This window comes from Tamandua tetradactyla, chromosome 3 (assembly GCF_023851605.1).
Source record: "Tamandua tetradactyla isolate mTamTet1 chromosome 3, mTamTet1.pri, whole genome shotgun sequence".
NCBI lineage: Eukaryota > Metazoa > Chordata > Mammalia > Pilosa > Myrmecophagidae > Tamandua > Tamandua tetradactyla.
This window is the reverse complement of record NC_135329.1, coordinates 29,836,523-29,864,001: the sequence shown is the minus strand read 5'-3', so window position 1 is coordinate 29,864,001 and position 27,479 is coordinate 29,836,523. Positions and strand designations below refer to the sequence as shown.

Here is a 27,479-nt window from a genome sequence, read left to right as displayed (position 1 = left end):
TAGTCTTACTGAGTGCCCCTTGTCTGTGATGAATCACTTTTCACTTGCTGCATTCAGAATTGTTTTTATCTTTGGAATTTGACATTCTGATTAGTGTCTCAGAGTCATTCTATTCAGATTTATTCTGTTTGGAGTATGCTGTGGTTCTTGGACATGGATATCTAAATTCACAGCAAAAGGATACATGTATTATCCCTGTCCTCAGGTTTATTGTTGGCAGTTCCCTTAAACTGACTCAACTGTGCCAAATCTGTTGTCAGAGAATAAATTCCTACCTTCTGCCCTTCTGGCCATCCAGACTTGTGGGAAAGCAGAAGCTCGCATAAAGACAGTGCATGAATCTTATTTCCAATTTCAGCAAACTCTTTTCCAGCAACTCTGGTGTCTAAAAATTCATATGCTTCTTTGATTCACTTCATTGAAATGTTTAAATGTTTTTATCATATAAATAGTTGTACAGTAGTTCATCTAATATCAAATTGAGATCTTCAATCTTGAGAGGTTCAACGATAGTGAAAGGGCTCAGTAGAATTCTTCAACTGAAGAACAGAAGACAGTGACTATCAGTGTCTTAGCAAAGATCTTTGTTATTTTCAAAAATTTTTGAGAGTGTGCTGTCTTTGCCTGTTATTCTTTTTAATGAATGGATTTGTATATAACCCTCTTTTGTGTCTGTGTGCATGTTATTCAGGAGTATTCAGGGACCAGGCAATAAAGCTATGTTCCTCAACTTTTTAAATATTTGCCACACTTGAAAATCTCTTTATTTTTTCAAGGTAAAACTTGCTTCTCATTTCCTTTACTCTGAAAAATAGTGGGTGGATATAATGGTGGAAATGTGGGGTTGGAGAGTAGTGACTTCCTGCTACTGAAGTTATACAAGCAAATACTTAAATAGAATAGTCTATTGAAAAATTCCTGTCCTGGGTAGGAAGTTTGGACTTTAAGATTTCTGAGATCCCTTCCAAATAAAGATTGGGAAGAATCCAGGTAAGAAACCCCAATTAGTAATTTAAATCCTGGCTTTCTTCTTATGTGTGAAAAAAAAAAATCTGATAATTCATTTACTTATCTGTGTAGGATTTCCTATTAGGAAATTTATATACTTTAATGTATTCATTTTTTATCAAATATTTATTGAGCCCCTATTGTATGACTAGTGGTGTTATATACTAACTATTTGACAATGAACAGAGAGGAGTCTTACCTATATTGATAAAATAAGTATACAAGAAAGGGATATAAGATTTGGATGGTTTGTTTATATATTGCCATGTTGTGGTTAATGTGAATCCTATGTTATTATGCATGAAAAATTAGTAATATTAGAAGAATATAAAATAGGAAACAATTTTAAAACAGCATTGTAATATATTAAATAAACTATTCAAATAAAGGGTCAGGAAAAAGATGTAGAAAATTATATTCAATCAGGTATTAATAGCAGAATAGAGAACAAATTAATTTTATTAAAAATTTCCAGTGTATAAGCAAAATATACAACCACTACATTTAAAATCAGTTTGTACACTCACAGTTAAAGTGCTAAGAAAAAACATTTACAAAAACTGACATTGGTCTACTGTAAACAAAATAAATCTACAAGGGCAGAGTGCAAAGCACATCCAGCTAAGTACAGTTCATGCTCTAACCAAGTGTACTTGCTCTATACATATCTCAAAACATTAACTTTTTCACTCATTTGGAAATGAATGAACAACTTTAATTAACATATAAAAGAGAAACATGAAGAACAATGCTACACACTACAAGATCTTCAGCATAAACACATTCTAACTAGATGTTTATATGATAAAGCAAGACTAAAGTCTTTGAATGCATTTTAGAATCATCTTAGCAATTTGATTCAGAATAGGTTTTGAAAAACTAAAATGCCAAGTGCCAAGTATTTAAAAATAATTTTGTAGAATAATAAAGAAGCATCTTTTCTACCTTTTTATCACTTGAAAAAAACTGATGATCATTGTTGATAACAGTAAAATAGAGAACGCCTTGTTGTTAACTTTATCAGCATGGACAGTGCTAATCTGTAAATTTAACATCAATGAGCAGGGATGGACAACAGGCCTAGCTGCATAGAGTATACTGAGATGGAAACACAGACAGCCTTAGAAGAACAGTGTGAATGAAAGAGATATAGAATGCTGCAGACAAAGCTCTTGAACTGAAGAAGAAAACCACAGGAGCAACAGGTCCCAACTTCATCTAACTATAAATACAAATAACCAGCTCCCTTCTTCAAGGTTACTGAAAATATACAGCACTTTCAGACATCATGTGCATTCAGGGAAAAAGGGGCAGATTGCCAAGTTAGGTCAACCTCATATCTCTTTCTTCAAAATAGTCTCACTGACACTAATTATATTATTTCCACTTCTGTTTTAAAGCTTAACACTCTATTTTTTTGAGATTAATTTGTGCTAAATGAAACGTGTTTGTCTTTAATGTATGTTTCTCTTTAAGAGAGCTAAAGAGCTATCAGTCACTATTAATATGAATTAGTTACAGCAAATTTGCTTCTCCCTAATGTTTGAGATAGGTTATATTTGGATTCCATATTGATAGGGAAGATGGGATAGAAGACAGGTAAGTATTCTGGGGAATTCAGCATCTGTGGAACAGATCGGAGGGATCTGCATATACAAGAGCATGGCTCAGGGTATCATGATGAGGACACCTAGATAGATAAAAGAGTACACTAGATCAGCTTTCGCTGGCTACTTGTTACCTTTATTTATATTATTATTTAATTGAGGAAATACAGTCTCCATTTGGAACAACCCAATTTATAATCTTCTGGATGATAGTTCTATTTAAAATTGGGATTTTCCTGTACAGGAGCATCATACTTTTATATGATTTTTACACTCACATACTTTCATTCTTAAAACTTGAAACATAGGTATTAAGAAAATCTTTAAATGGCATTTAAGGTAAATTTGTTGAAGTTTAATATGACTATATGACCCAATAGTATTCCTTATTTTAGAAGGACTATCAAGAAGATAAAACTCTATAGCTAGCAAAATTTGAGTCCATATTAGCAGTCTGAGAGAAAAAAAGTTATTTTGCCTTTAAATAGTATTCAAAGACTAATCCTTTCATATGTAATAATATCTTAAGTTATGAAACTTAAAAACTACATGGAGACTTAATGAAAGGCTTATGTAACTTATATATCACCCCCCAAAGTATTTGCTTCAATTACTAAAGTCATTTTTATAAAATATCTTTGAAAAGTGGGGAATTTAACAGCATTACAAAGCATAATTTCTCTTAATAGGTTATCTGTAGTTATAGTTTCCTTTCATAAAGCCTCTGAGAAGTAGATAAGAATGGCTGAGATAGAGGTTAATATATCTGCTCTAAAAGATTTTTTGGTTGTTTTTTGGAGATATATTATGAAGTTGCTAACTTTTAATCACTTTTGACCTACAAAAACAGCAATATCATATAGTTCAAGTCCTTGGTCTGATTCTCAGAGAGAATAGTTAATCTATAGCCAAATAGCTCTTCTAATAGATGACCATGATAATCTTCATATACTACACTGTGTAGTATATATATATATATATAACCTTGTAACACTGTACAAGGTTAAGAAAACAAAACAAAAAGACTCAGAACAATGAAATAAATGTGAGCTTTGAGTATTACCAAAAGTGAAGTACTAATAATTACTACTAATTATAGGCACATGTATTTATATAAATAGTTCTGGAAATTCACTATCAGACTACAAATACAGAAACGTCAGTATTTTCTTAGTTAAAAAATTTTAAATTCAGAAGAAACAGCTTCTTACAGCTCTTTCAAATAAAAAATAAGATAATTTAATATTTTTGAATGTCAAATGAAATTTTCATTTTGGGGACTGGGAGAGAGGGATGGTGGTGGTGATACCTTAATCATGGCAAAGTAAATATCTATACTATGGTCACTCCTTCATTTATGCAATACTTTTAAACTTCAATGAGAAAATAAAACTCTCAAAAATAAAATTTTGCATTTGAAAATAAAAGCAAAAAAGGTGTTTGAAGATGGTGTTAAAGATAAATGAAATAATTCTACAAAAGTTAAATATTATAAGAAGGCAAATGATAAAAAATAATTCAGATTTACTCTGAAATCTTACAGCTAAGGTAAAAATAACACCTGATGATAAGAAATACTCTAGACTAATTTTCACACTGGGGAGTACTTTCCACGATTTAAAAAAATAATTTTTAAGTTCACATATAAAGATACAATATTTTCAAGTACATGGCCATGTCAGCTCAATGTAAAGAACTACTTGTTGATTTTGACTCAATTATTTCATATTAAATGTTTGACATTAAACAAGAGTGGTTCACCAGGGAAAAATGATCTGAGTCAGGGCTAAGGGAAAGAATATTTCCTTTTCAAAACTTGAGATGGGAGAAGTATTTAGAGAAAAATAGGACAATGGTAAAGGGATAAATATAAATTCAATCACTCTAGGATTATTTGATATATTTTTATGAACTATCCCCTAATTAAAGACTAGAAAATGAAATGTTTAGACCTTATATTCAAATTTAACAAATGTGACGACAAAAGTTGCAGAGCCAGAGAATTAAAAATAAAGTTTTTCTTTTCAGGCAATCATATTAACAATGGAATATAAACTTTTCTGGAAGAAGCTGGGCATCTAATTTAATTTCTGAAAGCCAAGAGTTACCTAATCCAGTGCATTTACATAAGACAATGAATCAAGTGTAGTCAAACAAATCAGACCAGAAACCAGTATACCTTCTTGTTTCATTTTTCACTGTTCTTCTCTAATTACTGGACTCCAAACCTAAATTTAAGTCTAGTGTTTAAGAGATCAATACGAGCTAAGTTAGACAATTACAGCAAGGACAATGATCTTTAAAAGTAATAGGAGGGGTGTATGGGTGGTTTTGTGGTAGAATGCTCGCCTTCCATGCAGAAGACCTGGGTTCAATTACTAGACCAGGCACTGACAGCCCTTCCCCACAAAAAAAAGTAATAGGTATCTTCTTGGCCTGGCTTTCAGAGAACATAGCTAACTTGTAGGGGAATGCTGTTGAAGTGCAACCAATGGAACCATATTTTATTAGCTTATAGTTAAGGAGGCTTTATGAAAATATCTTCTGCATAGCCAGAAAAAAATTAAAAATTTTAAACCATATTTTCCTCTGCTATTTTTTTTTTAAGCAGAAAATTTACTTGCCAATGGCAATCTCGCATGTATTGGTATTCAATGAATCTAAGAATATAGCTTAAGAATATAGCTTAAGGATAATTATTAGACAGACAAATTTCAAACTCCTCTGAAATGCCTTTCACATTTTATAATTATTTTAATGTTGGTAAAACCTGGTAGCTTTTTAATTAGCCATATGGGGCCATAGCTATCACTACTTTGATCACTAATTTTATCTTAAATATATTTTGGATAGGTTTAGGCTAGCTATATTCATATTTAAGAGAACAAAGACCATACAATTTTAGGTCATTTTTTTCCATATATCAATTTAAGGTGATTATACTGCTACTCAAAGACATTTTTCTCATGAGTAAAAGGTCATGTCTATTATTGGTAACCTTTCTTTCACTTTTTTTTAACCTTTAAAAATCACGAATGGAAAAAAAAATCACAAATGGAAAAGAAAGTTAATACCATTTGAATTCTATCAATTTAAGCATAAATTGCATTAATAGCACAGATTAATCTAGTAAAATAGAGTTCATTGGAAGAATAAAGATACAAGTAAGCCCAAAATGAAAATATGAAATGATCAAGAGAGAACCAAAGTAGAGATGGGTAGGTTTGAGAAACATCTATTTAACCCTTCTCCTTCCGCTCATTTATAGATAAGAAAACAGAAGTCTCAAGAGGTAAAGTGCCTTGTCCAAAGCTATACAGCTCATTGATAGGAGAGTCTCCTGATTCAAAAAATCAAGTCTTTGACCCCAAATTCAATGTTTAAAAAATACATATATAATGTATCTTTATTAAGCATTAAATAACTACCAACTTAGAAAATGGAAATTAAGCTCTGAATTAAAATAAAAAGCCAATAAGGAAAAAAAGAGAAATATATGCCAGTTAACATATACAAATAGGCTGACATATGACAAAAGCCTTAAGATATAATAAAAGTTATAATAAAGCAATTCACCCTATGTCAGAAAATATAAGAACAAGCTTGAAAAAAATCACTATCTTATGAACACTAACTTACTAGTTAATGCTAATTAGCAAAATACTAGAACATCGAATCTTTGAAATCCAAATTATTAAGGTAAAAATTTTGTTTCTCTATCAGGGAAAACTGATGACAGCAGCCAGTAAAATGACAGTTATGAGTAATGCTATTATACCAATGAACATGTTCAAGAAACGACACAATAAATTTCCTGAGAGAGGTAATTTAGAAAAGAAAAAACCTGAATAAAACTATCCTTCAATGCATTTAAACAGATTGAACTACTCTGTCTTAGAGGAAGTAACTTTATACAGGTAGGGATCTTGATTAAAATATAAGTGAAGGCTTTACTTTCTGTTACCTTTATGGCAACACATTTTTATTTTCTAATTAATTTGAAATCACAGAGTAAGAATTCTGTAGGCTCATTAACTTATATTAAATGTTTATAGATAAACCAAATAGGAATATTTACAATGACGGCTAGTTCATTTTCTCTCTTAAGAGATTTTGGATCCTTGAGAGAATATTATAGCATATTGATTTGATTATTAAAGAAGTACTGGATTAAAATTAAAAAAGAAAAAAAGCAGAAAGCTGATTACAGTCAGATAGAAGGTAAAGCCCTGATGCTTTGTCTTCCTACTCCTTTTCCAAACTCATACAATTAGAATTAAAAAAGGAGGGAAAATAATTAAATTATGAAAAGATGTCAACATAATTTTTTATGCAAAATAGATCAAATGATATAATAATAATGTATAAAATTATACAGCTTCTAGCAAACATAGCTGAATTAAATGTAAACATTTTTCTTATTTTAATAAGTTGCAAAAAATCATAAAAGAAATTTAAAAGAATCATGAGTTCTTTTGTAAATCTAGGGTCTATAAAAAAGCTATCCTTTTTATATTTATGTATGAAAAAAGAACGGAGAAGAATTTACTGTTACACAGATTTTTGGAAATTACATACACATATATACAAGCAATTCTCATAGTGTTATGATTTAAAATTTAAATTTATGCCATAAAGGAAACCAACAAATTACAGTAATCATCTTTTCAAAACTTGTTCTTAATTAAAAAATTAGATATATGGAAGTTCTCAAAGGAAAAAAAGTTATAGAGCCTATACTCCTCTTTATATTTTTCTTATAAATTTCAGTTAAGTCGAGCTAATGTAATTATTTAATTCCAATCAAAAAATATATAATGGAGAGTCCCAAATTTCTGTCAGAAGTTACCTATAAATTCAACCATATAAAACTTGAGAGCATATCCTGGAATAGACATATCTTAAGGAACCAACATAATTTAAGGGTACAGCTCCTCTTGAAAGAAAACCCCTTTTTTAAAGCTGATTTGGATTACTGATTTAAAGTTCCAACCAAATAAATACTGGTCTAACTGTCCATTTTGTTATTGCTAAAAATAAATACGACTGAAGACCAGATCCTTGTTTTTTATTCCTCCAAAATTCTAATAAAAATAATATCAGTAGAGCAATTGATAGGTTACAGAACACTATAATGCGAGTTATCTCATTTGATCATCACAAGATCCAGTAAGGTAGGTTTGGACAAAAAAATTAACTTATCTTCATTTTTACTGAAGAAATTGAGACTCAGAGAAGTTAAACGACATGTCTAGGTCACATCTTAATTATGGGTCTTCAAATTCCAAGCCCAGTGGAATTTTCAGGACACTAGGCTATGTAAGTCATTCATACCTTTGGCATGTCAAAAACCATATAAAATTTATCATAGTGAAATTTTCACATATTAATGTTTTCCAAGCTCCAGACAATGATCCACTATTTTTTATAAGAAAAATTAAATAGCTCCTTTAATTTCACTGGCATACAGCCTAAACTAATATAGTTACAATTTCAATTATTTTCAACTGTTATTACAAAGAAATTAATGAGGTAGGTAAAAATAGTACATTTTTCTGATTTGAAGTGATTCTTAGAAGTTTTATAAATCTGCTCTAAGAAACAGCAGATAAAAGAAAAATCAAATTAATAAATGCTTGCTTGAATATTCATTCACTCACTGGTCCACAAAGATCTAACTTCATAAGAGACCAAGTGGAGCCTAATTACTTGCTTCTAAGAATCACTTTTAGTTCACCTTTTAAAATTAAAAGTTGGTACAATTATGTACATATATTTCTTTATTGAAATAGTAATATGGACTGTTGCTGTAAGAGGAATATACTTCATTTGGTCTACTTATTTCTTACTACTTGCCACATGTAATTCGGGTAAAGCAGATACTTCATTTTACCAAGCTGAAATTTTGAAACTTCAAAATTCTTTGAACCAATACACTCACTGCTAAGGGTAAGAGCAAATTGGGTGTTATGAGTTGTTCATTAACTTAAAACTTACTATGTACTAGGCCCTGGGCTAGTTGTTGGGTTGTTAATCAATTGTTATTTGAGATTAATTATGTTTTGAGCCTAACATTGTCTCTGATATTTTGCATTAATTACTGAATAAAAGCTTATTGCTTAAAAACTTCTAATATATTAACATTTTAAAGAGAACTATTATTTTCTCAGTTGTCAACTCCACAAATAAAACTAAACATTATCATATGCCAATGAAGATACAAATTAAAAATATGGTAAGAAAACTGTTCAGACTTGTTCAAATTGGTTTAAGCTAGTTGCTATTTTACTAAAGCTCTTCAACTCTCTTCAAAAGAAAAATTCTTAATTTGGAGCACTAGTTTTGATTAAAAAAAAACGGTCCAACTAAAGTACTGTTATTTATAACAATAGATTAAGAATATTATACGCATTTTGTAGAGCAAAACAAGATACTAGCAGAAAGTAACTGAAAGGGCAATATATTTACATATAACCAACAATTAGTTTAGTGGAAAAGACACAAATATATAAAAGTCATGAAACACAAAGTTAAGATTTTCACAGCAATGTTCACTTAACTCTACACTTGGCCCACTTCTACAAGAAAACCAACTAACATTTTGGCAGTCAATAACATAATGCAGATGGCTAGGGATGACAACATCTTTGAGCTCAAACTGGTACCTTCTATTTTAACTCCTTATTTTTGTTTCTTAATGTTTGTTTTGGTTATCTCGTGCTGTTCTCAGGAGAGATTCTCAGACAAAAGCGTCACATCATTTATTTATAAATGAGTTGCTATAAGTCTGGCCTTCAGAGAAAAGATTTACTAATTGTCAGTTACGAGGTAAATCAGACTCTGCCTGTCTGTAGTTACTAATTCCAGTTTCAAGGAGAAAGACAATGAAGAAAGAAGAAAAAGAAAAATATTTTGGGCCAAATGATCAAATATACCTTATGAAAAATTAATAATAATTCAAAAGATATATGCGCTTTGAAAGAAAAAGCAGATAAGCAAAATATTATTATCAGAAAATTTGTACCTGATAAAAGCTGTTTTTCAACACCTCATCTTGGTATTTTTCTTTTCATGGATGAGAGAGAAAAGTACAAATGAATTAAACTTATGTCAAGGAATGTACTATGGTAGCCTTCAAAGAGATTTCTTAAGTCCTCAATAATATTAATCCCTTACATTTTATAATGCTTTATAGTTTCCAAAGAGCTTTCATATGATTTTTTCATTGATCCTCACAAGGTTGTTGTGAGGAACATAGGTACTTATCTTCTATCTTCATTTACAAACAAGGGAACTTAGGCTCAGAGAGGTAAAAAAAAAAAAAAAGTAGGATATGGCAGAATCAGGCCTCTCACAGTGTGATTCCTGGATTGCCTGCTTAAGAGTTATGTGTGGTATTTTTATAAATACAGATTTTAAAGGCCTACCTACCACCTTGGACCTACTGACTAAGGATCTCTAGGAGTGGGACCCAGAATTCTGAATTTTATAATGGATGATAAAGTGGAAAACAACTGCATAGTAGGTAATGCTATAAAAAATACACTTTGAATACAGCTAGATTTTCACATGGTATATAATATGATACCATCAGATCATTATCTGAAACATTAGTTTAAAATAGCAGTTTTCAATTCTGGCTGCAGATTAGAAGCACCTGGAAAGCTTGGGGACCCCCCCCCCCCCCAAAAAAAAAAGAGAAAAAAATTCTCTGGGCCTCATCCCAACCAATTAAATCTGAATGTGAGGAAGGTGTTGGTTCTTACAAAGTTTCTTAAGTGTTTCTCACCTGCAGTCAGGGTTAAGGACCATTTGTTTAAATATGCTCTTCTAAATAACACCTTCAGAATTTTTGAGAATATTTCTTTTCCTTCTAATCAATTTCATGACTAACAAAGTTCACAGTTTATATTATAAATTATTTAAACATTACAAGACAAAATGCCCAACGTTTTGAGTTGATAATTTTAAGATAAAAGATACTTCACAGCAAGACTAATCATGCTTCACTTACGTACAATAATTTTCAAATACTCTATATTCACCATTTTAGACTTAGGTTAAATACATTTCAGCTGTAAACAAGAATGAATGATTCAGAATTGGAAAAAAAGGATGTGGGGCAAAAAGGTATAGGTTGTTAGGGCAATGCAAGAGCAGACAATCAACTCACTGATAGGAGGGGCCTGGATGCCATAGTGTGGTGGCTTTGGTAAAATCACAACTCACTACAGAAAAATATAACAGTGAACACAGAGAAAATGTTTTGCCATTTTGTAATTATGTTTACCACATAAAATCTTATAATGTGTGATGATTATCTCATTACATGCCTCCACAGAACAGATCTGAACACGAAGTTCTCTATGGATCAATACTGTTACATGGGAAATGATGGCTACAAATAAAAATTTTCCCATCATGCATATGGATGCTATGAAAACACAGCCAGTAAAAGTAATATTTACAAAAGTAAAACAGCAAAACTCTAAGGAAAAAATGTCCATCTCTGCTTTTATTCCATTGCTAATCTTAATCCTGAACATTTCTGGATGAAGATTATTTTGATAGAACTTTTCAAAGAGCCTACAAAAGACTAATCAGATTCTTCAGTTGCATTTATATTCTATTAACTAAAATATCCCTGCTAATTTATCAAACTTTCCCACATTTGTAAAAACACAGTCTTTTTCACTCACTGGAAAGAACTACAAAGTCCTACCATTCATCTGAGAAATGACCCTTGCATAGAAAATTTCCTTAATTCTGAAATTTTATTTTAATAACAGAACTACCAAAATGTTATCTCATCACTCATAAGTTCATATTATATGAAAGTTTGCTACAAAGCAGTCACCATACATTTAGGGTTTTCTCTAAATACAAAATAAGTGGGTTTATAAAATTGCTTACCAGACAAATATCTCTTTATAACCTAAAAAGAATTATTTTAGTCATGGTATAATTAATTATTAGTGTTGGATGTCTTGATGTTCCAAGTTTGATGCAATATAAAATTTCTATTGAACACAATCTGCAGTTGACTGAAAGCATGATAACAGTAAGTTATAGCAATCAGTCATGCAAAGGCAAAGCATAAAAATTGCTTTTTAAATAGCACAAGTTTTTCACCAAAGATTGGAGAAATTAAGCACTGGTTCCATCTTCTTCAATAACCCGATTCATGCTGGTACCATGTGTGATGTGAGTCATGGGATTATTACTGAGATCTCTGATGCTGCTGTGTCGTGACTGTTCATTGAGACGATGAGAACTACTATGCCTGGAGTGATCCGTTAGTCGTGACATGCTGCCATGAGGTAGTCTTTCCTCCATTCCTCTGTAACTGCACGGAGTGTACCTAATAAAAAAGAGTTTATTTTTTGATGTGGTGACAGAACACATTAGAAAATACCACTATTAATTTTCATGAATGTGTCTCACTGAAATTTAGGCGAAATGATTAGAAAACTAAAAATGAAAAACAAACAAGTTTTGAGTAACAGAAATTTCATCAATGCTGTAGAAATATTGACATGGATAACTAAAGTGAGACCATCCTTTCAGTTTCAGAGCAAAACTGACAGAAGCTGAGGTTAATTGGAGCTGACTGATGAGTAGGAGCTAAATTAAGTATGAGTACTTTTCTCATTCAAATGAGTTTGGGCAATGGGTCCAGCCAGAGAAGGAACAATAGAAGAAATACCCCAGGGAGTTGAGAAGATTGGTTATAATCAGTAGCACAACCTCAAATCTTACTGACTAGGATTTTAAGAGGAAGCATATGAAATTAGAGGAGAAATTGGCATAGCTGAAGAAAAATAGGTGAATGAAGTGGCAAGTGATGATATGTATATGCTGACAGTCTCTTTTCAGATAGCCCAGTTAAGAGCTAAATTAACTACCTGTAAATGGTCTTAATTAGTTTTCATTTGGGCTTGAGGTTGTGAAGATGCTCTTTCATAGAAGCTACATCTACTTAAATATACTTCTAACAATGTCCTAATACTTTGTAACCCATATTCCCACCAAAGTAAATTTTTTCTGAATCCCTAACCCAAGTCCCAGCTTGGGTAGGTTTCTTTAGGCTAAGGTGTGTATTGCAAGCAAATTTCACCCTCCCTCATTGTACTTATCTTGAAAGTATAATGGGAGTTCTTATTTTCCTTGGCTGCAACCCTGACTCACAGAACTCTATCAGAGTCAAGAATTTATAAGACTTCTTTGCCACGAGAAATGCGAGATTAGTTCTAGGCCACTCAAGGCCATGAAATAATTTTTTTTAGAATTTTATTTATTTTTTTCTTTTTTTGTGAAAAATAACATATATACAAAAAAAGCAATAAATTTCAAAGCACTTTGCAACAATTAGCTATAGAACAGATTTCAGAATTTGGTATGGGTTACAATTCCACAATTTTAGGTTTTTACTTCTAACTGCTATAAGATACTGGGGAATCATTATAATGATTCAGCAATCATATCATTAGTTAAACCCAACCTTCTCTGTATTACTCCACCATCACCTTTGATTTTTCTCCCACTCTTTAGGGGTATTTGGACTATGCTCATTCTAACTTTTTCACGTTGGAAGGGGCTGTCGATAATATGGGGTAGGGGGATGGAACTAGTTGATGTTCTGGAGAGGCTGGCTCCCTCTGCATTTCAGGACTTACAGGAAATCAATTTTAAAAAATTTTGCATTAGTACTTTGTTATAGCTCTAATATGCTGTTTATTATTTTTTCTGGCTTTAAAGCGAGCACCTTCAGGGTAGAGGTAGTATTTCATTTCTTTTTTAATCCCTAATACTTCAAGAAATATTTACCTGAAATGCCTTTTGTTCATACTCACACACGTACATACACCCTTTGTAAAAAAATATTTAATTTAGGATAGCAAAGCTTTAAGAAAACCTGACTGAATATAACTTACAACTTTAAATTAGCGTATTAAGTATTTTTTTACATGGGCAGGCACCGGAAATCGAACCCGGGTCCTCAGGCTTGGCAGGCAAGCATTCTTACCTGCTGAGCCACCGTGGCCCGCCCAGTGTATTAAGTTTTAAGCAATGTTTCAAAAAATAAATAGGATACAGCCCACCACCCATTTTTTTTAATAGTCAGCAAAATAATCACAAGAGGTTGAAGAACTGCTGGTTGTCAAAAAGTATTTATTCATCATTTCTTTGTAATAATTAAAACAAATCTCATAGTTAAATGTGAAGGCTTTATACAATTTAAAGATTTTAAAGGCAGATCCATGCACTGTTGCTAGTTGCATAGAAGTATTTGTTGATAAATTAATGACAACTTGAAAATGGAGAAATCTTTTGAAAATTATAAAAGCAAGAATGCAAGTCTTCTGCTTCCTGTTTAAGTAAAGCAAAAAATAAAATTTAAGAAATAAAAGATGCATATTTAAATATTTTAAAGATTTCTCATGTTAATGGGTAAGAGTAATTTTTATTTATTTAAAGCATTTAGCATTCAGAGTCAAAACAGTTTTAAAATTTTACTGCACACTTTGTTAAAAGAATTACAATACTTACAGATAAAAGATTTCAGAATAAGCTTATGATTCTAATTTAATAATTATTTTGCATACTGATTATTGCCCTAAAACAGAAGGGAAGATTTTTCCAAATAGCTATAATTAACTATTCATTTGGAAATGTTTTGCCTCTCAATGACTTCCTAACTATATATTTCAAATAAATATGGCAAAAGAAAACGTCAAAATATCATACAGAATAATGGAATTTATATCAATTAATTAGAAAAAATAAAAACAAATCATTACTTAAAATATTTAAAATTTCTAAAATATTTAAAGGTTCTAAAATGAAATGTAAATCCTTGAGTTACAAATAAGACTCAGAATACATTCTTCATAGAAAAAAATTATTATAGTGAGTTTTTATGTCTATATGATTTGTGTAAAATACATGGCTAGCTATCTGTAAAAATTTCTAAAATATGAACAACCTGCCCTTGGATAATTAGGGATCAACTACACAGAAAAATAAATCCAATTACAGTGTTTAATCTCAATTGTGTATGTGGGAATTACCAAATTTATTTATCTGAACAGTTATTTAAGCCTGTGTGATTATCTACTAATATAAAATATGAAAATGTACACTAATTTCATGTAAATTTAGGCAAAACAATTAATCTACTGCTGTGGTTAAAAAGATAATATGGTGCATTCCAAGGTCAAACAAAAGCAACTTGAAGATGTTTTTGGTTCTCCATACTATTTGCTACCATTGATATAAACAATTGTAGTTTTACACTAATGTCTTATTATTCATTCCCTAGCTTTCCCTCATAATGTCATCTACTTACCAACCTAATCACTCATTCTAAAACTTCCCCCTTCCTACTCCCCCACTTCCTTTTCTATCCATTTTCTCATCTAACTACCAATTACTTATTCCTTGAAGTCGACATACATTTGTAGATATTTAACTAGCCTATTTTATTTAATGTAGCACACAGATCAATAATTACCCATCAAGGAGTCTGGACCAGAGTGAATATTGGCAAATGGGTGTGTGGGTGTGTGGGTGTGCGTGCATGAGATTCTATAACCAAGATACCATGTGATATTGAGAAAATGGTGGCCAAAATATAGCATTACACATACATTTAAAAACCAACTGCTACAGAAAATAATCTCCATGAAATGGCATTTGGTATTATTGAAAATCCTTATTAAGACTTTTGGATTCAACATAGTCTTGTATTTCTTTAATCTGCCCTAAAGTTTTGGGTATAGCAGAGTGTCCTAGACTATGAGTAGCATGCAACACATTCAGAACACCCTTAGTAGGTTGTCATTGTAGACCAGAGCCCTGAATTCCAGGAAAATGCCCATATTATTTCTCATTAATTATTCAATACTTTTGGATCCTAATATGCACCGAGCACTGTGGTTAGATAGTGCCAGAGTTTGCAGACATATTTGTCATCAAGTTCTCTTCCTCGAAAGGCTGCAAAGTTAGCTGAGGAAGGACAACAGTGCTGAAAGTGATCACAACCAAAATGATAAATGATCATAACTAGAATGATAAAAATGTTAATTAAGTGCCATGGAAATGGGAATTAAGCAAGTCTTAAAGGATGGATATGATTTTGATTAAGCAGAAAAGGTAGGAAAGGTCATTACAGGAAATCATTTTTATCCTCTGGTTTCCATACTTCCACTATACCTTTCTATATTCCCTCATACGTCTATAAGCACTTTCTTTGCACCAAAGCTAGCTTTTCCTCGTCTTGAAATATTACTATAAGTATTTATCAATGTCTTGTTCTTGGTCTGCTACTCTTCTTTTTATAATGATTCAAGGGATCCTATCTTATAATTTTAATTATCAATTGCTGATGATTATAAACTTTCTTATCTAAACTCCAGTTCCTTTCAGATCATAGTAGTTGAAATCTCCATCTGCCTTCAGAAATTCTCTACTCATATATTCCAAATTGCCTCAAAATGATCTTATCTTTTATACTTCCTACACTCTATTTATCTCCTTTACAATATCTTATGGACCAATCTAACCCTCACTGATCTTTCCCTTTCCTGTAGTTCTAGAACATCTATTATCTCTAATACTCACTGTTTTAATTATATGCTGGCTTGCAGTATTACTAAATTGATTCATATGTACATGTTTTTAACTTTTCTATAAAGTTATATTCTCCTAGAATGCAGAAATTACATCTTAGCTTTCTTCTATACACTATGCCACATACATAGAAGTTGTACTATGAATAATTGTTCATTCATCACTGAAAAGGATGAGGCCAATAATGTCAAATATCAAATAATGCTGAAAATTCACGGAGAGTGGTGATCAACAAAACACATTCATATTCCCTCCCTTCTTATCAATGTCTCAAATTAATACCCCTAAATTAGAAACTTCCTAACTGGTTTGTCTTACAATTTTCTCTCCAATGTTGTTGACAAAGTGATCTTTCTAAAATAAAAATCTGATTTAAGATCACCCAGACGTTCAGAGTCCTTTAATAGTTCTTCATAGCCTACAGCGGAAAATTCGAATTCCTTAGCATGGTTTTATCTCCTACAATTACTCAAAAATACATCCTATGATCCACACACCTAACTGCATGCTCATCCTCCTTGCTGTTGCACATAGTATTTCCTTGTCTTTAACTCCCGACTGCCTCCTCTGAATCCTGTTCCAAGTAAAAGTGTCATCTCCTTTGTAAAGCTTTTTCTGATTTTCCATGATGAATCAGATGATTTTATTCTCTGGGCTCAGTTACCAAAGTGCCTTGTATATAATTCTTTTATACCCATTTTTGTTTACTTTTCTGTCCTCTATCTCTATATTCTTAGAACTTGGAAGAATACTTCTCATATAGGAGTGCTGAGTGGAAGGAAAGAAGGCAGAAAAGATGAATCTTTAAATGTGGTTAAAAAGAGGTTTGCTGACCCCTGGGACTATATTGTTGTGCTTACATTTTACTTACAATAATAATAGAAGCCAATATCAGGCACTAAATAAGCGAGGCAATTAGGCATATTATCTCACTTAATTTTTACAACATTCCTAAGGGACAGGCAATACAATTATCTTCATTTAAAGATGAGGAAACTGAGGCTTATAATTCCAGATCCCACGTTCCTACAACACTAATAGTAACCAAACTATCTTTTGTAGTGGACAAAAGCTTAATAAGAACAAGGATCATGCTGAAATCATTTTTATATTCCTAGAGCCTAGCACAGTGCTTGACACAGAAGTATTCCATAATTGTTTGCTAAATTAATCTTACTAAAATAACCATTTTCACTCTGCCTTCTCCCTGCTCAGTATGCTACTATGACTCTGTCATGCATACTGCATGAAGTACAAACTCTAATCTCCTCTGAATGGCTTTCAAATCTGTTCATAACCTGGGGCAATTTTACCTAGCAAAGTTCAAAAGAACTAACATTCAACTTCTATTTCAGTACTTGCTTCTCTTGCTTAAATTGTTTGACCACATTCAGCACATGAAATAAACTAAGCCATTATGAAACTCACCTCCCATCACGTGATCTGTGGAGGCTCCCATGGTAGCTGCTTACTTTGCTGTGGACACTCCCTGCTTTACTTCTCTGATCATCTACCATAGCCAGCTGAGTTGAAGAAGCATGTGTGGATGTTCCTTGGGTGGAAGTTCCTCTTGATTTTCTTATAATAGGGGTATTTGGATCCCTCAAGAGAGACTGAGCAAAATCAGGCTCCTGGAGTACCTGTCGGCTCTCATTTACTATCCTAAACAACAAAATGCTAAGTTGAAAATAAATTTTTAGCATGTCCTACAGACCAATAAACAATATTTTTGTGCAATATAGATAGAATAAGTCAAAATAATCAGTAAAAAAACAATATTGATTTGTTTCTCTATTATCAATGGCCCTAATTCACATACAGTACATTTCTCCGAGTATATCAAAATAGCAAGCAGGTTTGTGCCCTAAGCCTTTACAGAGAAAGAGTCATCCAAAAAGGAATAACTTTCTTCACTTCCACAATGCTCTTGCATTGCTTTGCAAATTAAAAAAAAAAAAAAAACAGCACCTGATCTATTACTGATATTATTTTCTAGGCTTGGTTCAAACTGACTTATTGTTGTTCTAAAAATTTAGTCCACTCTCAAATGGTGAAGATTTGCTCCCTCATTATCTGAAGGTTTTACAGATAAGAAAACAGAGGTCCAGAGAAATCAGTGTCTTGACGCAGATCATTTCAGAGAGGATTTCTAAAAATATTTCAGTGTGAGAATTATTGGCATAAGCATAGTTTTAAATGTAGCTTCACGAAGGAAAGAACATTAATTTGATTAACAGAATTTTAGAAGCTAGTCTCTTTATAGTACAGAATAACTGAATGGTTAAGAGCAAAGTTCCAGTTTGAATCCCAATTCAAACAGCTGTGTAGTCCCATACAATAACTGTGTGTAACCATGGCTCTATAATCCAGTTTCCTTATCTGTAAAATGATGACCTCACTCACAAGGTTATTAGAGGATTAAATTATATTATAATACATTAAGAGCTTAGAACAGTATCTGGAATATAAAATGTGCTCAATAAATTGGTAACCATTATTATGACTATTTATAGTCATTTCTTAAAGATTACACCAGACAAATGCTAGATTTAGCTATAGGTTGCTCACTCTTGAGATCCAGAGTAAGGACCTGTCACTCTAACCCAGGGATCAAGTACTGGTTTGGATGATAACAATGACTTTGGTGGCAGAGATCCAGAGTTGCAGGAAAACAGATAGAATCGTCCTTGAGAGTGCTACCCACATTCAAAATGAGTTCTGCCCCAACCAGGATCCCCCAATAATTAGGATGGATCCCTATAAAAATAGCTTGGGCTTAGCTCTACCTTGAATTTCTAATAAAACCCTACTACAGAATTGTTTGTCTATGGTCCAGAGGTTTCCAAAGATGTTTAATTCAAGTCTTTTCTTTGGCATCATGTTTTACTGTGATTAAAAATATAATAAAAATTTCAAAGAATACATGGATAAATCATAGTAAACCTTAAAAGGAAGGAAACTCCGTGAAAACAAAGACTTTGCCTGTTTTATTGGTTACTGAATCTCTGTATCCTAAAATAGTTCATGGCACATAGTAAGCATTCAATGAAGACTTTCTTAAAGAATGATTAAATACCTAATAAACATACTTGTTGCATGATCCATTCCCCTTCTTTCTTTCTCTCCCTATAAAACTATATGTCAAGAAGAAATGCAACACTAGTAGCAATCTTGGATACTGTAATAAGAAATAAAGGTTTTAAAACTGTAATTCATTTATCTCTGTTGTTTATCTAACCAATGTAACAAAGAATGCTAATTACTACTGTTCTAGAAAATACGGATTTTCTTTGGGAGGCAAAAATTAAAATAAATTTAAGTTATATCACACAAGGAAACTAAATTGACCCATACAAGGCACAACATATTACATATAATCTGAAGAGTTTTATAGACTAAACTCCCCCCCCACAACCAAGTCCATCTTTCATGGAATCTAGGTTAAGTAAAATCATAAGAATGTGGACTCCACTAACTTAAATTTGTAATAATTCAGATACAGTATATATATGAGACTTGCACTGAGTAAAAAGTTTGAAATCTTTAAGTTTCAATACTTTAAGTATTCACAAAGGAAATGAATTCAAACTTCTTACTTGTTTCTGTTTTGTTTTATAAACTAAGCCCTCAGGAAATGAAAGATTCCATAAATTAAATGTTCTCAAACGATGCTTTTGCAAATCTTATACATTACCAGTCACACTTTTATTTCAGTGTGGTCAATTATGAATTAAAATAATTTCTTTAACCTATCTCATTTCATCTACTAGGATTTTTCTACTTTGGCTTTAATATGTACTATATTAGAATGGACTAACAGCTCTTTAAATCATTTTTGGTAAAGCTCAAAGAACAAGGGGCAATCAGGAAAAGGAAGTATAATCTAACTCAACAATATCTGTGTGACTGTGTCCACACACTCAAACTCTCTGTCTCAGTTTTTTCTTCTGTCAAACAGATGATAACATATACCAACCCTCACAGGAATATTAAGAGGGTCAAAGATTTTAAAAAATATTAATCTGTTTTTAATTTTAAGACAATTATAACTGAGATCTTTTGAATAAAGAATTGGCCTTCCCGCAAATATTCTGAAACAAAACAGGAATAGAACTCAAGCCTGGTTCTACTTGGCCAATTTCTGAAAATAAGTTTATAGATCTTAATTAAGACTTGCTATTATATCAGTTATAACTAGTAGCTGCTTACAAGGTTATAATCTTGTTTGAATAGTTCCTTCAAATCCAAATTGTTTCAATATAAGTAATACAAAAGTTTTATGTAGATGTAAAGTCTGTGAACACTGTGATAATTTATTTCAACTTACTCTTTTTTCTTACGACCATGAAAAAAACTGGCCCACTCGAAGCACGTCTTTTTGCTTCCAACCCAGAATATGGAGGGAATACCAACTATAAGAGCCATCAAGTATTTCATCAGAAAGAGAATCAGGTCTGGACGACTCATTTGAGTAACCTACAAAAAGGGAAAGGAAATTATCTCAAATATACAAAAAGAACTTGCTATTTAAGAAAACCCACTATAAGTCCTTTAAATAAATAATAGCAGTATAATTGACTCTACAAATTTGATGTTTTCATTTATAAGGTTCTATACCTATATAGGTAATTTTATTCTTATGTGGAAAAGATACCCTCCTGAAAATTTCAGAATATTTTATATTTTTATTTGAATCCTATATTTTCTTACTGGCTGACATCAAACATTTTCAAAGAAAAAGATTACTAACTCACCATCAATAATCATGAATAAAAGCAGAGGTTCAAATAATATCTATATTCTTCAATCTTGCTTATCTTATCATTGATTATCACATTATAAAATCAGAAAATAATCTTTTTTCCTCCATTTCATTAATTTCTGTTCTTATCTTCAATTTGCCCTTCCTTTTACCTACTTTATGTTCACTCTGCTGGCTGTTTTCAAGCTTCCTGTTTAACCTATGAATTATTCAGAAGTGCATTTCTAATTTCTAGCCAAATGGATTTTTTTAAAGTTTCTTTTTATTGTTGGTTTCTATTTTAATTAATGCGGTCAGAAAATGTGGTCTATATGATATTGGTTACCTTAAATTTTGGAGGCTTCTTTTGTGATCTAGGACAGTCAATTTTTGTGAATATTCCTCATGGGCTTAAAAATAATGCATTGTCTCTGTTTGCTGGGTATAACATTCTCTCTCTCTATTAGACCAGCTTTACTAGCTGTGTCGTTCAAATCTTCTACATTTTTGGCTAATTTTCTGTCGGTTTATCTAACAGTGAAAGTAGCAGAGGAAATACCACTAAAGCAGAGCACAAACAATTTTCTTATTTAACAAATACAATGGCTTTTTTCTGACTAATTTTTAATTTTGACTTGTACATAACATCAGTCACATATATCACAAATTTTCATCTCCCCTTGCTCCTATAATACCCAGCCAGGATTATTCTCCTAACAGGACATTACACTTTCCTCTTGGCCTCCCACTCCAGGTCACTTTCTGCCTAACCCCCCCCTTTTCTCTCCTACCTTCCATAAAAAAGTTCTTAAACTCACCCCTCTCTTCTCTGTCTTTATACTCTCAACTAATCACTTAGAAGTCATCTGGTTTTACTCTTTACCAAAGAAATTAATTTCCTCTTAATTTAGTTGCTCCATGAATACATTTAGTACAGTGGAACTAATAAAATTACAAGAGCGCCTCTTCCAGGTTCAAATAGCTCTAGTACTCTGCTTATAAATCCTTTGGACCTATAAAGATTAAAGCTACTGTTCCTGAAGTCCTAACAATTCAATAAGACATCATGCCAAAAACCAAACAAAATAAAAACAGAAGTACTGGGAAAGAAGAGACAAAAGTCTATCCAGAAAATGCAAAAGAATCAACTGAAAAATTAACAGAAATAATGAAAGCGTTCAGTAAATAAATTGGCCTTGGTTAGTAAACAAAAGATTAAATGTTTCCCTATATACCGTCAGTAAACATAGAGGAAACATAATGAAAACAATTTCATTTATAATCTCAACCAAAGGTACAAAGCATCCAGAAATAAACCCAATAAAAAATAAAAAGAAAACTATAAGACTCCACTGAAGGATACAGGAAAAGATCAGAGAAAATGGAGAAATATTCCATGTTTCTAAAGTAAGGACTCAATGTTTCAAAGATGTCAGTTCAGTTCTCCAAATTAATCCTATAAAGTTAATATAATCCCAAATTAGCAATATAATTGTAGTTTATATAATATAGTTTATATAAAAATATTTTTTTCAAATAAATGATAAAGATGGGTTGTTTAATAAATGCTGTTGGGATGGTTGGCAATCAACTTGGGAAAAAATATAATTTAGGCCCCACTTCATACAATAAAGAAAAACAAAATCTAAACAGACAAAAATAAATTATAAAAGCATCAAAAGAATGCAGAAGAACATCTTTATAATTGGGGAGGAGGGATGCAGTACGCTTTTTATTAGAGCAATGGAAAGCCAAGAAACAACAAAAGGAAAAAACTGATAATTCTGAATACTAAGAATTTAAAACTTCTGCACAGCAAGACACTACAAATCAAATCAATATACTAATAACAAATTAGAATATTACCTGCATTATTGTCTATGATAGAGAATTAAGTAGTTCTTACATATCAATAAAGCAAGTCTAAAGAAAAGAAAATGAAGGAATTCATGAAGTTAAAATGAAAATTTAAGTAATTATAATACAGAAAAATAGTAGAAAAACAGTAGAACTAATTAATAAACCTCAAAGTTGGTTATCTAAAAAAAAACACAACAAATAGGTTATTCTCTAACCTAATCAAACAAAAGGAAGTAAACAGCAAATACCCCCACCCACCCCACCCCAGAAATGATAAGGAAACAGTTACAAATAGAGCAGAACTAAAATAACCTTAAGAGATTACTTTGCTTACCTCCATGCAAATAAACTTGAAAATTAATGGAAACAAATGATAAGAAAATATAATTTAACATAACTGAATCTGGAAGACAAGGAAAATTTAAGCAGATAAATTATAGAAGAAATAAAATTATCAAAGAACAACTTCTTCCCACAAAGCACAAGATCCAGACAGTTTCATGAGATAGTTCTAAAAAGCCACTTAAGAACTTATAATTCCAAATGGTCCTAGAGTATAGAAAAAGAAAATCTTTCAAGTTTCTTATGCAAAACAAGTATAAAATTAAGTTCAAAACTCAACAAGGAGGGCAAGCCATGGTAGCTCAGCAGGCAGAATACTCACCTGCCATGCCAGAGACCTGGGTTTGTTTCCCAGTGTCTGCCCATGCAAAAAAACTCAACAAAGACTGCATAAAAAATATAACTATATATCTATCTCATTTGTGAATTTTTATGCAAACAGAATCCAACATCACGTTAAAAGAATATGCTATGACTAATGTAGTAATACAAGGATGATTCAGTATTAGTAAATTTATTTATAAATTCAACATATTATAGATCAAAGGAGAAAACACGTGATTGTCTTCATAGATGCTGCTAAGGCATTTAATAAAATTAAATATCCATTTTTGATTTTTAAAAATTATAGAACATACACTTAGATGATTAATAATTCCTCAAAGTGACAAAATATATCCATCTCAATCTAAAAGCCAACATCATGCTTAATGGGAGAACACCACAATCCACTAGAAATATCCCACTAAAGTCAGATATACAAAACAGTACCATCACCACCTTTAATTAACTTTGTTTCAACAATTCCAGACTGCAATTAAACAAAGAAAAAAATTAAAGGTATAAAAGCTAGAAAGGAGCAGGTGAAATTATTATTATTCATAAACTATATAATTTTATACATGGAAAAACTAAGAGAATAAAGTAAATAAGTAATAAACAATGGTGCCAGGTGCAAAAATGAAATATACAAGTAACTTTCATCTATATAACAAATATAGGATATGTAAGAAAGGTCTTCAAAGACAAAAGCCATAATCATATACATATAAAATCTTCATCCACCACAGTAAGAGATAAAAAACCTAGAGATAAATCTAATAAGAAAAATTAGTGTTCTATATGAAGAAAGATTTAAAACACACTGTCCTTAAAACATGCTCTTGTATGGGTGAAAGAGGAAGGCTAGAATCATGTATGTCAGCACTAAGAAAGCTAGAGGATAAAAACTGGGACTGTGAAACTAGAGTGGACAACGATGGTGATTAATTGAATAAATATAAGAAAGTTCTTGCATGAACTAACTTATGTCACTATTAACTTTAGTGGTGAATGCATGTCTATGTGATGTGTTACCAAGAGGCCTTGCTTGTACACGTAGGATGGATTATATGTTGTGTGAATAAAACTGTTAAAAAAAATAATGGGGGTGGTGGTAAATGGATATGGAATGTTTGGGGTTTTTAAAAATTATTTTTCTTTCTTTTTTGGAGTAATGAAAACATTCCAAAATTGATTGTGATGGTGAATTCACAACTATATGATAACTGTGAGCCACTGATTGTATACTTTGGATGGATTATATAGTGTATGAACAAATCTCAACAAAATCGCATTACAAAAATACCAAGTTCTTGGCTAGACTGTATCACTATCATAAAAATACAAAGTCTCCCTAATTTAGTCATTAAACTCAACACAATTTCAATGAAAGTATAAACAGTTATTTGGAAGTTAAAATTACAAGATGGTTCTATTTTTTTAACCTATCAGATATATAAGATACAATAGTCTGACTGTATATTGTATTAGTAAATGTGTGGAGAAACAGATACTCTCATACACTACAGGTGGGAATGTCAATTCATGCAACCTCTATAAAAGACAATGTGGGAGTTCAAATAGAGTTGAGAGGCTACTCTGGAGGTTGCTCTTATGCAAGTCCCATTCAATTAGACATTGCTACCTATCATAACTTGCCAAACCCCAAATAAAATCGTTCCAGCCAATCCTAAAGAACACCTAGGGCAATATATAAGATTCTACAAAGGTTCCATGCACTAGAATAACTTTCCAGAAACCTACAACCTCCAGATGGGTCCCTGGACCAGACAAATACTGAAACCTAGAGGGCCCAACCTCTCCAGAACATCTGCTATTTCCATCTCAGTACCCCATATTATTGACAGCCTCTTCCAACATGAAAAAGTCACAATGGCCATAGCCCAAATACCCCTAAAGAGAGGGACAGAAAGATCAAAGGTGATATGGAGTTATACAGAGAAGACAGGTTTTGACAAATGAATATATCTCTTTTAGTCTCCAATATCTTAGAACAGCTAGAAGTAAAAACCTAAAATTGTTTTAGGTTTTTACCAGGCCAAACCCTGAAGTCTGTTCTACAGCTAATTGTGGTGCTGTGCTTTGAAATTTATTGCTTTTTGTATATATGTTAGTTTTCCCAAAAAAGAAAAAAAAAGGTAGATTGTGACGATAAGAAAGTATTTATTCCTTCTAGCCTCTTATATTCTGGAGCAGTTAGATGGAAGAATCTGAGAGAATCGTATGGTAGACAAACTTTGGGATCTGTCCTGTAACTACTTGTTGAAGAGTGCTTTGAAAACTATTGCTTTTTTCTTTCTTTGGTTTGTATATATGTTATAGTATACAATAAAAAAAGTTAAAAAGAAGACAATGTGGCAGCTTCTATCAAAATTATATCCTTTGACTCAACAATTCTATTTTTAGAAATTCATGCTGCAGATACATTCACATATATGTGAAATGTCTTATGTACAAGTATTGTTTGCAATAGTAAAATATTAGAAACAATATGGTCAGTGAAATTCTAAGACGTCATGAAAAATATTAAGGAAGGTTTTTCTCTTCAGGTATTGACCACGAATATAGATTGTTAAACGACAAAAGCAAGATGATAAAGTGTATAAAGTAGCTATGATTTGACTAAAAAATAGAGAAGTGGTATAATTGCTTATTTTGGCATAAATATCTCTGAAAGGATATACAAATTCCTTGAAACACTGGCTCCCCTCGGAGGGACACTGGGAAGCTAGAAAACATAGGTAAGCACAGAAGGGATTCCTTTTTATACAAACTTTTGTACCTTCTGGGGTTTGAAATGTGTATTTATTACCTATTTAACAAATTTTTAAGGATAAAAAAATTAAGTAGAGTGAGAACTTAATTTTTTAAAAGTCTGAGCATCACAAATATAAATATCAGTGCTGAGTGGGTTATAGAAAAACACTCTCCTTGCTGGGGGAAATATAAATTGGTGCAACCATTCCCATATACAATCTTAATATTTACTAAAAATTTAAATGTATACACCCTTTGATCCATCAATTCTACTTCAAGATATTTTCCCTAAGAAAGAATAGGGAACTGTTTAAATAAATTATGGTACATTCAATTAACTAAATAAGCAGACTTTTAAAAATGTAATATAAAGTGAAAAAAGGAAGATACAGACAGTAGTGTGCTGACAAAATGTTTAACAACTAGCTCTCTAAGTGATGGTAAGCCCTGATTTGTGGTATTTGCCAGTTTCTGTGGCGTAAATACACTGACCATGGCCACTTTCAACCTATGAGAGTGACATCACTGAATGTGGAGTTGTGAAAAGATGTGCATTTACCATTATGCTTAACTAACATCATTAACCTGTGTGAGAAAGCTCTAGCACAGCAGTAGATATAAAATAATATGTCAAATATGATCCTATTTATGTTTTAAAATCATATATGGCATCTTGTTCTAGTTTGCTAGCTGCCAGAATGCAACACATCGGAGATGGATTGGCTTTTAATAAAAGGGGTTTTATTTCATTAGTTCTTCAGAGGAAAGGTGGCTAACTGTCAACTGAGGTTCTTTCTTATGTGGGAAGAAATCTGATCACAGAAATCTGATCACAGGGTGATCTCTGCTGGCCTTCTCTCCAGGCCTCTGGGTTCCAACAACTTTCTCCAGAGTGATTTCTTTCTGTATCTCCAAAGGCCTGGGCTGAGCTGCAAGTGCTGAGATGAGGTATGATGAGCTCTTTCATTTAAGCACCAGCCAATTAAATCAAACATCATTCATTGCAGCAGGCATGCCTCCTAGCCGACTGCAGATGTAATGAGCAACAGATGAGGTTCACTTAGCATTGGCTCATGTCCACAGCAACAGAACTAGACAACTTCACCTGGCCAAGTTAACAACTGAATCTAACTACCACACATCTGGGATATAACATTATTTATACTATATTAAAATATTTTAGATATTAA

The 27,479-nt window shown here is 32.0% G+C and overlaps 1 protein-coding gene and 1 long non-coding RNA gene across 8 annotated transcripts in view; one reads left to right on the top strand and one right to left on the bottom strand.

Annotated features, from left to right (window-relative positions):
* The window catches only part of LOC143677205 (uncharacterized), a 95,858-nt gene extending 75,080 nt beyond the window's left edge, over window positions 1-20,778 (top strand). The window contains exon 4 of the long non-coding RNA XR_013172439.1: window positions 20,617-20,778. This is a non-coding gene — a long non-coding RNA (uncharacterized LOC143677205). The remainder of the gene's footprint in view (window positions 1-20,616) is intronic.
* FZD3 (frizzled class receptor 3) overlaps window positions 7,331-27,479 on the bottom strand; it is a 110,556-nt gene continuing 90,407 nt past the window's right edge. For 5 of the 7 annotated variants that reach the window (XM_077152913.1, XM_077152918.1, XM_077152914.1 and 2 more), the window contains 3 exons: window positions 20,575-20,723; window positions 17,676-17,909; window positions 7,331-11,976 (listed from right to left, as the gene is read on the bottom strand). In XM_077152913.1, coding sequence (XP_077009028.1) covers window positions 11,763-11,976; window positions 17,676-17,909; window positions 20,575-20,723 — 597 coding nt within the window. In that variant the 3' untranslated portion in view covers window positions 7,331-11,762. Of the gene's footprint in view, window positions 11,977-17,675; window positions 17,910-19,323; window positions 19,426-20,574; window positions 20,724-27,479 lie in introns of those variants that run through there. The other 2 variants (XR_013172432.1, XR_013172431.1) reach the window with 2 other exon arrangements.